At 38.9% G+C, this 13,519-nt stretch overlaps 1 protein-coding gene across 1 annotated transcript in view; it reads right to left on the bottom strand.

Annotated features, from left to right (window-relative positions):
• Positions 1-11,853, bottom strand: part of LOC102008016 (scavenger receptor cysteine-rich type 1 protein M130-like) — a 17,978-nt gene extending 6,125 nt beyond the window's left edge. Inside the window, exons 1-5 of the mRNA XM_013506149.1 lie at positions 11,669-11,853; positions 11,030-11,356; positions 10,165-10,476; positions 9,289-9,603; positions 6-73 (exon numbers count right to left, since the gene is read on the bottom strand). Coding sequence (XP_013361603.1) covers positions 6-73; positions 9,289-9,603; positions 10,165-10,476; positions 11,030-11,356; positions 11,669-11,729 — 1,083 coding nt within the window. The 5' untranslated portion in view covers positions 11,730-11,853. The remainder of the gene's footprint in view (positions 1-5; positions 74-9,288; positions 9,604-10,164; positions 10,477-11,029; positions 11,357-11,668) is intronic.
• Positions 11,854-13,519: the final 1,666 nt, after the last annotated feature.

The following is a 13,519-nucleotide window of genomic DNA, read 5'->3' on the forward strand; positions in this document are numbered from 1 at the left end:
GGTGCCCAGGTCCCCTGCACCTGGAGCTCCACACGGCCCTCACAGGGGCTGCTGCCATTGACCAGCCGGAACTCTGGGGGAGAAGCAGAGTCAGTGAGGCCCCAGACACCCAACACAGAGACACTGATGTTGTGAGAATTCTTATATGTAGTGCACACCCAGATTCCACAGACACAAACTGAAAGCAGGAGAACAGCTTTGCAACATGCTACTGCTGAAAATTAGGCTAGGGAATTACAATATCCATGCCTATACTAAAGCAGTGATTAAGCTGTGGGAACTGTCAAACTCCACTTTGTCAGAACACTGGATGCAGGAAAACTCTGGTGAGATCCTACTACTGGCCACACGCGAAGTGAGACCAGCCAGAGTTTAAATGGCATGGCTAATAGTCGGTGGTCACAGCCCAGAATTAATCTAAAAAGACTAGGAGATCACATTTTCTCTGGCATTTAAAGGAAATCAAGTCACTCACTGATAATTATGCTTCTGAACAGAGACCTCAAATGCCACAAAAGAAAGAAGAATCTCTATAAAAGAGTTTAGATAAGTTGCTTGTTCAAGCCACCAAAACATAAGAGGAAGCCTTGAGGTGGAGGGATAACCTGATTTCCAGAGTTCCTACAGCACAATGTTCAAATTATCCAGGCTAACTCAAATTGACAAAGCAGGTAAAACATGCTAAAGCATAGCATAACTGAAGCAGTCCCTAAGGAATTCCAGGCACTGGGCTTTTTTGGCAAAACATTAAAACACTTGTCTTAATTCTGCTATAAGTGCTACAGCTAACCATGAGCATAGGTTCAGAAAATATCTACATAGCAATATCTCACCAAATAAAATTTCAATAAGCAGACAATTGTCAAAGGGAGAGAAAAAGAATTTCTGTCGAAATGTATAACATCTAAAATAAAAATAATTACTACAGGGGTTCAAAAGAATGATAGAGGGGTTCAATGTCATTAGACAGAAGGAAAAACCAATGAATGTGAAGACAGAACAATTGAGATGATTCAAAATGAATAATGCCTAAATTAATTGTGGGATATCAACAGCCTTACCAACATATCCACCAGAGAAGTCCTGCAAAAAGAGAAAAACTGGATAGGGACAATCTTTAAAGAACTCGACAAAACTTCCCAAATTTGATTAAATGCCTGACTCTACACAATCAAGCTCAACAAATTCTATCCATGTGATACCCCAAGAGATTTACATTGAAATGCATTATAGCCACTTGGTATATATCCAGAAGAAATGACATCAGTATGTTTTAGAAATATCTACACCCCCATGTCCGCTCCAGCATTTTTCACAATGTGAATTCACAATTCACAAAAGATATGAAAACCCTCAGTGTCAATCCATGATGAATGAATGAAAACAATGTGGCCTATATACACAGTGCAATACCAATTAGTAACACAAAATAAGGAAATCCTGTTATTCTTAAGGACATGGATGAACCGGGAAGACACTCTGTTTTATTATGCTGCCTGGCATAGCAGGTAGTCATCACATGATCTCACTGACATAAGGCATCTCAAACTCTAGAGCAGAGTAGAATGGTGCTCTCAAGGAGTTGGGGGATGCGGTTAGGGAACAAATAGACATTAGAGAGATGTTTTCAAATGGTACAAAACTGTGACTAAGAGAAATAAATTAATAGTGCCACTGTGTAGCATAATAGGTAACAGTGTGCTACCGATTAAAGATTGCCAAAAAAGTAGCATCTCAGCACAAATAGTTTCTTATTACAAGGTAAAAGTAAGTAATAAATATGTTAATTAGTTTGACTTAGTTGTTCTACAATGTAATACACACAGCAAACACCAAGTTGTACACTTAAACATGCAATTGTTCTTTTGTCCATTTAGACAATAATAAGCAAAAGTATTAAGTAATGTTGAATTGAAAAAAACTTCGTAACATTAATACAAATAAGCTTTAAAAAGACAAAACTACATTATGTACAAACTGTTAGTGCACAAACAGATTCTTCAAAGCAACAAAGAGAAGACTGTCACACACTAGACATTTACAATGAGATTAACAGCCAACTTCTCACCAAAATCATAAAGTAAGGCCTGAAGGGAATTCATTTTTAGTGGACCTGCCCTAGAAGAAATACTGTAGGAAGTCTTTGCTGTGGAAAGAATAGGACTGTAGGAAGTATCTAGAAGTCAGAGGAAAAAACAAACAATACTGGCATAAGTAACTACATAAGAAAATATCAAAATCAGTATTAATGTGTTTGACATATGACTCCTATTCTCCCATATGTTTCAAAAGACAAGGGCGACAGTCTATATTAAAAATTCACATAATATATAAAGGTATGATTTGAGAAAGCAGCATAAAGGTAGAGACAACAGTATATGGGACTGCAATTATGGCATAATTTTCATTTTTTTAATTTTAAAGTGAAAAAAACAAAAAAGTAACAATAATACAGAATTTCAAAACAGTATCATAGGATATTAAAAATAATTACTGCATAATGTTATCTTCACATTAGATTTTAAATTTAAGCTAATATCAATACAATGTTATAAATTTAAGATATTAATTGACTTCCCCAAAGTAACCTTAACAGAATAATTTCAAATATATCCAGTCCATGTTTATTGCAGTACTAGTCACAGGAGCCTGAAAGTGGCAAAATGACAGGATGGAAGGGCCATTCATCATGAGAGAGAGAATTTTGAAGGGGATTAACAGCAATATGTCATTTACTGTAATAAATTTTAAAAATTAAAATATTCACCGTGTATTTCAATCTCACCTCACATGTGGAATTTGAAAAAATTATCTCAGAAAAATTGAGAGCAACGTCAGGGCATAGGATGTCTTTCCTCCACTCCATCCAGGCTGGGAGCTTGGCCCTGGTGGCTCTACGTCGTTTTCATTCTTGCTCTGGAAGCCACAGCTAACATGGGAGACTCTTGTGACAGGCTAGGTTTTACAATCTCACCTCTTCAATGACCCACAAAACCTCTGCGACTAAAGACAAAGACGGCTCTGGGACTGCTGGTATCCCCTTTGAAGTGGCAAGCTTTCTCCTTCATGCTGTGTGCATGGTTCAAGTGAAGCCATTGGAAACTTGAGAGAAAAAATAAAGCCTAAGTTGCAAATAGAAAAAAGAAAATTGACTGCAAAATAATGGTCATGAGAGAGTAGAGAGGAGGGAAGAATGATGAAAAACCTGGTTAGTGGGTATAAATTACACTGTAGAAGAAAAAATAAATGTGGTATTCTGCTGTACAGAACTGTACTATATACTTTCAAACAATATATAGGAAAGAGTTTGACTTTCACCACACAAAAATGATACATTCTGGAGGGTATAGATATGTTTACCCAGATTTGAAAACTGGTATATATACCAAATTTGACATTATCACAAAAATATGTACAACTTTTAATATGTCAATTATAACTTCAAAATATATAGAACAGAAATAAAAGAATGAAATGGTACATCAAACAAATGGACTACATATAAAATGCAATCAAGGAAGAAATAACATGGAGAAAACAACAAAAAGGGAGAAGTAATTCTTAGTGTAAAATTACTGTCACTATTGTGGGTTAAATCTTTAATCAAAAGTCAAGGAGTTTCAACATTGGTATTTTACAAAATGATCCAATTTTATGCTCTCTACACAGACCTACTTTAGACTGTAAGACATAAAGGGGTTGAAAGTGACTGGACAGGAAAATGGAGTAATACAAATAGTAACCAAAACACAAGAAAGGTGATACTAACTTCAGACATAATAAGATGTAAATAAACAACTCTGCTTGAAAACAGACCATCATACCTTGATTGAAGAGTCAATTCACCAAGAATACATAACTACTTAAGCACATATACAGCAGTTTTGAAATATATGAGCCAAAAATTGTCAACATTGATAACAGAAACTCACAATTCCATAATAACAGTTAGAGACTTCAATGCTCACTTGCAGCAATAGATAGAATATTCAGACAGAATATCAGCCAGGACTGAGGACTACAGCAACACTGTCCACCAAAAAGATCTAGTAGGCACAGTAAAATACCCAGTAGCATCATGTGGATTCTTCCCAATACAAAGACCATTCTCTAGGATAGACTATGTCATAACAGATGAGTAAACTTTAAACATGCAAAACATGTAAAATCTATTTTCTGACCACAATGTGTGAAACTAGAAATCAGCAATAAAAGGAAAGCTGAAAAAGTGCACAAATATGTAGGATTCAAAAACTCATCTTCTAGAACAACTGAGTCAAATAACAGGTCAAGAGGAAATGACAAAATATCTGAAAACAAAACGCAACAAGCGAAATTTGAAGTTATGTAGGGCTCAGATGAAGATTTGTGGCTGCAAACACCTACATTTATTTTTCATTTTAAAGAGACAAAAAAACAAAGATTTCAAAACAAGATGATAGGCAATTAACAATTGTTATTATATTGCCTATTGGTATCTTCAAAGTAGTTGCTCAGATTACCAGGTATAGGCATGCAAAATTGATTGAACAATATAAGCACTAACTGTTCCTTTCCATCATCTCATAGAAATTAGTAGTATGATTATCTTAGCTCTTTTGAAACACCTCCATGTAAAAAGGATAGCCTCAAGTTAATAAACTTCTTTAATCTTTACATAATGAGGAATTAGAATCAAAAGAGCACATTAAATCAAGTGAGTAGAAGCAAGAAAATATAGAGATTATTGAAGAGATAATATAAAGAATAGAAAAATCATAAAATGAATGGAAGAAAATTGGGGTTTTTTTTAAGATCCGTAACACTAGTAACATATTAGATACACTGGCCAAGAAAATGAAAGAGAAGGTTCATATTCTAGAATAAGAAATTAAAGTGGGGACATTACTATTGGCCTTAAAAGATAGGAGCATATTTTGGACTAAACTTACCTAATAGGAAACAAAAAACATAATAGACTTGTAACAAGTTCATACATTAAATCTGGAATCAAAACCCTCTCAAAAAAAGAAAGGGAAGGGCCACAGAATTTTGCTAATGAATTTTAGCAAGCAACTAAGAAAAAACTAACATCCTTCTTAACGTTTCTAAAATTCAAAGAGAGGAATCATTTTTTAGCTGGCATAATGAGGGCTACATTATGCTATGTTGTTTTCTCCCTCAGACACATTAAGACAATTCAAAAAGAACATATAATGTTTGTAAGTTTATAGGAGACTATATCAGAGAACACAATTGCATAAAACAAACATACTGATGCAAGGGGAGACATAGGGTTCAGCACAACAATACTGGGAGATAGCAGTGCTGCACTTTCATCAGTGTGCATAATTATTCAGACAAAAGATCAACAAAGAACCTCTGGAGTCAAACTATAAGTTAGACCAAGAGAACTAACACATATACAAGACAGTCCATTCAACAATTTCAGATGACACATTCCTTTCATTGAACTTGGAACATATTTGAGAATAGATGATACGTTAAACTACAAACAAAATTTGAACAAACTACAAATAATGAAAATCTTGGCATGTGTCTGCCCTGGTCACAATGGAAAAAACTAATAATCAGCAACATGGAACTGTAGAAACTCTGCAGGTACAGAGACATTTTAAATAAGATATAGCATGGAATGGCCAATGGGTGAATGAAGAAATTAAAAGGGAATTCTAAAATTTTCTTGAAACACATGAAAATAACAGTACAACATATGTAAACTTAGAGCAGGCCGTGTTTTATAACTCATTAGTAGGGGATGGATATACCATTTGCAAGATCTAGAGTTTGATACACAGCAGAACCACCAGAAATACTGAAGAAAAAAAGAGAAAAACAAGGAATCAAACATACAGAACATCTCAAAAGCAGTTCTTAGAGGAAAAGTGTGCACATACATCAAAAAACAAAAACAGCCACACCTAGTGTCACATGTTTGGAATGTCAGCTCTTCAGGCAACTGAATTAGGAGGACCCCAAGACTAAGACCAGCCTGAGCAACATAGTGTGACCTTGTCAAAAACTTAATACTAATAATACTAATAGGAAGAACAACACCAACAATAATAATAACAAAGGGTAGGGATGTAGCTCAGCAGTGGATCCCTTGCCTAGCATCCACAAACACTTGGGTCCAACCATTAGTATAACAATAAATAAATGCATAATAGAGAAATTTATTTCAACTAACATCTCCAACTTACTTCATGGTACAAGAAATGTAAGAACAAACAAAACCCCAAATTGGTTGAAGAAAAGAAATAAAGATGAACCAAACAACTAACAAACAGGCTTTAAGCCATTACAAAGAATACATGAAGCAAAGATTTGGATTTTGGAGAAGATAATCAAAATTCATAAACACCTTGAGCTACACTAGCTGAGAAAAAGAGAAAGAGAACCCAAATAAATAAAATCAAATGTGACAACAGAGATACTACAGTTGACACACTAGAAACACATGGGATCATTAGGGACTATGATGAACCATGACAACAAATTGCAAAAATCAGAAAGGAATGGATAGATTTATGGAAACATATAATTTACAATATTAAACTTATAAATAATAACTAATGAGGTTGAATCAGTAATAAAAGTCACCCAACATAAGAAAGCCCAAGACTAAAGGGCTTCACTTCTAAATTTTACCAAATCTTTACATAACAACAAGACACAATTCTTCTCAAAATAGTCAAATGTAATGACAACAGTTTCACACTCATTCTACAAAATGAACATTTTCCTGATACCAAATCTAGACAAGGACACAAAAAGTAAGACAGTACAGACCAATATCTCTGATGAGCATATATGCAAAAAAAATTTCAAGAAGATACTAGAAAACTAAATCTAATAGTACATAAAAAAAAAGATTTTACACCAGGAATAAGTGGGATTTATCTTAGGAATGCAAAGATGGCTAGACATACACACCAAAGCAAAGAATAGGCACAGTGAAGAGATATATGAAAGAATGGGTCAAAATATTTACAAACTATTCATCCAGCAATGGGTAAATACCTATAATATACAAAGAACTCAACTCAGCAGCAATAAACCAACTCAAGTTTGGGGCAACAGTTCAATGCAGTAAATTACCATATAGACATTTCCCCAAAAAAGACACGTATATGACTCATAGGTATTTGGAAAAATGTTCAACTTCATTTGTCATTGCAGAAGTCAAAGCAAAACATGATGAGATATCATCTCTCACCATGATATGAATGACCACAAACAAAAAGACAACAAATAAAGAATGCTGGCAAGAATGTAAAAAAAAGGAAAATTTTCATGTTGTGTGGATGGGAAAATAAATTAGTATAGCCACTATGGATAATGAGATTCAGGATCCTCAAAAAAACTAGAAACAGAACTACCATATGACCCAAAAATGCCACTACAGGGTGTATACCCAAAAGAACTCAAACATGTGGGAGAAACATCTGTATTCATATGTTCATGTCAGCACTATTCACAGTAACCAAGATTTTCAGTCATTCTAGGTGTCCATTGATTAGAGGTATGGTTAAAAAAAATATGGTGTATAAAACAGAAAACAATGTGGTGTATATAGACAATGTAATATAATCCTGCCACTAGAAAGAATTGAAGTTCTGTCCTTTCCAGCAACATGGAGGGAAGTGAAGAGGTTAATGACTTACTTTTAATAATCATTTACTATACAGTCCAGAAATAAACAGACACATTAACCATCAAACAGATACATTAACCATCAAGCTGTTCTTGAAAAAGTGTAAGGTGACTATTCACAATAACCAAGATATGAAATTAGCCTGAGGACCATCAGTGGATAAAATAGATGTGGAAAACATTATCTAGAATCCACCAAAAAGAAAAGGTACACAATTCAGGAAAAGAAAAATAATATGTTCTTTCAACAGATAGTATTACCCTCATATGTGAGACCCTAGAGGATGTCTTGTATAGCAGAAAACCCACTATGCTGCCAGCCCTTAGAGAAGAAATTGAAAATGTATGTGCGGCAATCACAATGACCAAGGTTACTCAAGCAGCAGTTCACTAATTTATATCAAGAAGCTAATGAGCACTACTGGGAGAACCTCTTGTAATTGCATGGGCCAAAGTTAACTTGTACTAATCTCATGATGTCTCAATAAACTTAATATTAAAATGTTTATAAGGTTTGTCTGTTCCTGAAGTCTATATACACTTTGCAGGACTCTGCTATACATTTATATCATCAAGAAGATTGAATTCCTCACATTTACATGAAAATGGATAGAACTAGAGGATATCATGTTAAGTAAAACAGACAGACATACGAAAGTAACGTGGGTATTCTTTTTCATGTGAAAGCTGAAAACCAAAACACAAAGTCATGACCCGAACGTAAAAGAGAACTAACAGGGGATTGGAGGGGGAGTCGGGGAACGGACAACGAGTGGAGAGGAGAAATGATAGAAGTAGGGAGGTTAGACATGATCAGTGCCCTGTATACGTATCTATAGAAATATCACAGTGAACCCAACTCATCTGTACAATTAATATGGGTAATTTACTGTAATTTTTTAAAATGTCACAACATTTATTGAGGAAGAAACAATTTCTTCAACAAATGGTACTTGTGAAACCAGATATACACATAGAAAGGTTGAAGCTATCACTTTCCTTATATCATATACAAAATTAACTCAAAATGGATCAAAGCCGCAGATACAAGCACAAGGGACAAAAGTCTTAGCACAAAGCACAGCAATGAATCTTCATTCCTGTGGAACTGACAATTACATTTATAGATATGACACCAAGAGAGAAATGAGCAAAAGAAAAAATTTGTTGTTGTGCTTAATCAAAATTAAATCCAGCTGGGGAGATAGCTCAGTGGCACAGTGCCTCTCTGGCAAGCGTGAGGTCCTGAGTTCAATTCCTGGTACCAAAAGAATCTAAAATCATACATGTATTAAAGGACATTTTCAAATATTAAAAACAAACACCAAATGGCTGAGAACATTTTCTATTCACATGTTAATAAGGGCCTGCTATATATAATACATTAAAAAAGTCACAACACTGGAACAAAAGAGCAAGCACTAATATCTGATGTGGATGAAGGACAGTGAATATACCATTCTCAGAAGATAGAAAAAACATATACAAATCAGAAGGAAATGGGAAGGAAAGCCAAACTGAGCTTTGTCCCTGCCCACTGTCCAAAATCATCCCAGCAGAGCATCCTCAGAGTCCCCTGCCCCTGACCAACACCACAGCCCAGACCCCACTGGACCCCATGGCCTGACTCACTTTCTCCCGAGCACCTGAGCCCGGCATCCTGCTGGTGCGTGCACTGACTCCCAGGCTCCCGCGGGCAGTGGAACAGCAGAGACTCATTGCCCACACAACGGAAGGCCTCCATCCACACAGGCCCCAAGCCTTGGCCGAAGTGGGCATTCCCAAGGGTGGATATGGCCATTCCACACTGCAGCTCCCGGCACACCACGTGGGCCGTGGGCAGGTCCAGGTCAGCACTGCAGACTGTGCCCCAGGTCAGGCCCCGCCGGACCTCCAAGCGTCCAGCACAGGGGTCCTCACTGCCAGCCAGCCGGGCCTCCACGTGTCCTGAGAAAAGAAACTGAAAAAGAGTATCCAAAGCAGGACAGATTTTTCATAGGACATGGGGATTGAGAGATCTTACAACCCAGCACCCAATCCCAGATGCAGGAATAAAAAGAAGGACCCAGGACCACCTGGCCTGGCCTAGCCCTCACAGTGCCAGAACCCAGAGGAAAGACCTAGAATCTATAAAACAAGAACCTGACACTGGTTCTTGCATAGCCCTTGCCTTGGCTTCCAAAAGTGATTGCCAGGAAGAACATTCACTTCTGGAGAGACTCAGGCCCCAGGCACCCCACAGACACAGGTAGATAGTACCATCAAATTAGGTCCTCACCACCTAGGTACAGGCTAGACAGGAACCCCAAGGAGAGCAGCCAGAGCCACAGGAGCATCCTCAGAGGAGAGAGCTCCAGGACCTCCTACACCACTGCTGAGGGCAATGCACAGTCATGCCAGCCACCACAGAAAGAACTTTCCCTTAACAATGCCTGTGTGCTATGAGCAGATATCTTGATTTGTACATACACAAAAAAGGATCCAGTACTCTGGGTGGGGTGACTTTACCTGTGCATACCACGTCAGTGTAGACTGGAAGGTCACATGATTCTAGAAAGTTCAAGTTGGCCTTGCATTGGAAAAGGCTGGGCTCTGTTCCTTGACAGGTCAGGAATCTCTGCTCCTGGCCATGAAGGCGCCCTTGAGGGTGGGCTCTGGACCACTGCAAAGCGTTGCCACACTGCAGATCTCTGCAAATGACGTCTGCTTCCTTCTTTTGCAAGTCACACCTCAAAGTAGTCTTCCCTGGGTGCACTAATTCAGGGGTCCCAGCACAGGGGCTGACTCCTCCACCCAGCCTAATATGTCCCAAAAAGCCACCTGATTGCACGGAAGACAGAGAGGGTCCAGTCAGCCTCTGCATGAAGCACACATGCAAGAGATGAGCATGGACTGCAATTGTCCTAAAAGTAGAGCATTTTGGGGGTCCTACATTGCTTCCAAAAAGGTTGCTGTTCCCTCAGGACAACTGAGGTGATGGAGCCCCTCCACTCAGGAGTGTGTATCATGGTCAAAGTGTACGCAGCACAGAAAATATCTTTTGGGGAACCTGGGTGGAGGCATCTCAAAGTGATGAACCTCAGGACAACAAAAGGAAGTACATTTTTGCAACTGACTTAGAAACTAAGGAATCATTAAACATCAGTGCAAAGGGGCTCCAGGAGACTGTGAACCAAGATCCAGCACAGAAAAGAAAAGTTGACAGCTCATTTCTGCAGCAAGAGGCAACCCCAGAAGCCCAAGGATCCCATGGAAAAGGAGGCAGTCACATCTGACCCAAACCATCCCTCATCCCACAGACTTTGCTTCAAGACCTCTTGAACAGAAGGGGGTCCTAGGAAGTGGGAGATTCAAGCAACACAGTCCAACCTACCTGAGCACATGACAACTACAACACACTGGCAGTTGCAGGCAGTAATGGGCCCCCAGTCACCCAGAGAGCACTTCCAGAGAGAGCCCTCCTCACCCTGGCACTGGGCACCATAAAGCCAGGGTGGCTTCATGTCTTGGGGCATCAAAACATGCTGAGGTGTGTATAGTGCCCTTCTGCACTTGAGATGTCTGCAGACCACCAAGGCCTCTTGCATGCCCCAGCGGTCCCCACACACCAGGCCCTGCTGCCCACGATGCTCAACATGCAGCACGCCTTCACAGTGAGTATCTCCCTTGAGGAGACTCAGGGAGTCCTCCCCAGCAGAGCCTTAAGGGACAAGAACAGAAGAAGTACAGAGAAGATTCTGATTTGTTATAATGATACAGGGTTAGAAAGCTTGCCCTCCTTTTAAATGCCAAGTCCCAACTTTTTCTAGATTGTCCCTACCAATAACATTTTACATTTGACATCAAAACTTCTACCTTAATAAAAAAGAAAACAAAACCATGCACAAAGAAATTAGATTCAGCTGTGAACACTTTTATAATAGCTCACTGCCTCCCCACACACACAAAGCCATGCCTCACATCTGTTGTGTCCCTGATCACCATGACCCTGAAGGCAGCGGCACACACTCACCTGGAGTGAGGGTCCAGCAGGCCAGGAGCAGGGACCACAGCATCAGAGGGAATAGTGCCATGCCTCCCGTGCCTTAGAGCTGTAACTTGGCAGTCTGACAATCTCACAGCAGAAGTGTATGCTCTGCCTCTACATAGAAGGTGGACTCAACGCGGCAGTGATGCTGTTCTGACTCTAGCCCAGACAAACTTACCACCTCCCCCCACATCAGAGCCATCATCTGCCATACTGAGCAGGCGCTCACCCCCTCTCCTGAGCCCAGACAGTGCCAGCAGCAAGTGGTGAGGCCAAGCTGGGCTTCCGGCATCTGGTGCCTGATATAGACCCAGCTGTGAGAAGCACCAGCAGGTACTTCTCACCAAAAAGCTCTAACGTCCTTGACTACCAATTTCAGGGCTGTGAAGGAGGGTGACAGCCTTTCTCAGCCTAAACATAACATGTGTCTGCAGACCTGGGCCTTTCCAAAGTTATTATGCTGTGAACAGAGAGATTTAATAAATTCATCAAAATGCCTGGAACAATAAATGTGACCAGCAATCACAAAGCATGCACATCTTCCTGTTGGGCTGTGAACGCTTGGGAAGCAGATAAATGAGTAAGTCAATTACATGAGGTTGCTTAAATAAACTCAGGAACATCTATGTGATGGGATATGACTCACTTATTAAATTATAAGCTTTATTTATTGGGAAAATTACTATGAATTATAAGTTTTATTTATTGGGAAACTACTATGAAAATTTGATTGCCAAAGAAAAGCATACAGGAAAACACTGAATTCAGAGTAGGATGGATTTTGTAATTGGGCACATCTCCATGCTGTTATGCAAAGGAAATTCTTGGTGAATACATCCATGCTATTAAAAATGTTCATCTCTGGGGCTGCTGTTTCCTGCCTGCCATACCATGGACTGTTTTTCCTCTGTCAAGTCCCTCTGCCACTAATCCCTGCCTTAGAGCCAGTTGAATGTGAACCAGAACTTCTACAAACTGTGAGCTGAAATTAACCTCTCCTTCTTAAACTTATATATGTCATGTGTTTTGGCCTAGCAATGAGAAAGTAACCAAAACAATATTTCTGTAAGACCTGCTGTTTTATTCCAGTATATATACCAGAGCAATATTTCCATCTAATTTATACAGTCTCCCAAAGGTCCATGAATTGATGAGTGACAACAAGTATTTTCTTTTTTTTTCTTCATTCTGTTCCTGGGGATTGAACCCAGGGCCTGGTTCATGGTGATCAGGGATCTGACTTACACATTTAGCTGCTTCCCAGTTGTTCACAGCCTCAGAGGAAGATGTACATCCTTTGTGATTGCTGGTCACATTTATTGTTGTAAGTATTCTGATGAAATTGCTTAGTCTATCGGTACAGGTCCATCCTCAACTCTTTTATCTTTTAATTTTTGTTATTATTTCGAGGGGATTAGGAATGGATCCCAGGACCTTAGCACCAAGCACCAAGCCAATACCCCTTTTTTTGCAGCTAATTTGTCCAGGATGGCTTCAAATTGTCATCCTCTGACTCAGCCTTCCCACAATCAATGACTGCAAGTGAGCACCACCACTCTTGTCTGGAGCAAATGCTCAATAGGTCTGAAGAAAAGCAGCGTATGGACTCCCTGTTAAAATTTTAAAATAATTTACTGATATGACTTTTCATGTTCTGGAATGCAGGTGAACAAAATGGACATGAATTTTATTACCATATACCTTTATATAGGCTAAAACTTTTCAAGCAAATAATTCATACCAAAATCTACTGGTTTATCTAAATAGGATTTAATGAACAGAATTCTGTTCAAGTCTGGTGGCCCACACCTGCAATCTCAGCTATTCAGGAGATTG

This window comes from Chinchilla lanigera, unplaced genomic scaffold (assembly GCF_000276665.1).
Source record: "Chinchilla lanigera isolate Chin_1 unplaced genomic scaffold, ChiLan1.0 scaffold00106, whole genome shotgun sequence".
NCBI classification, from domain to species: domain Eukaryota; kingdom Metazoa; phylum Chordata; class Mammalia; order Rodentia; family Chinchillidae; genus Chinchilla; species Chinchilla lanigera.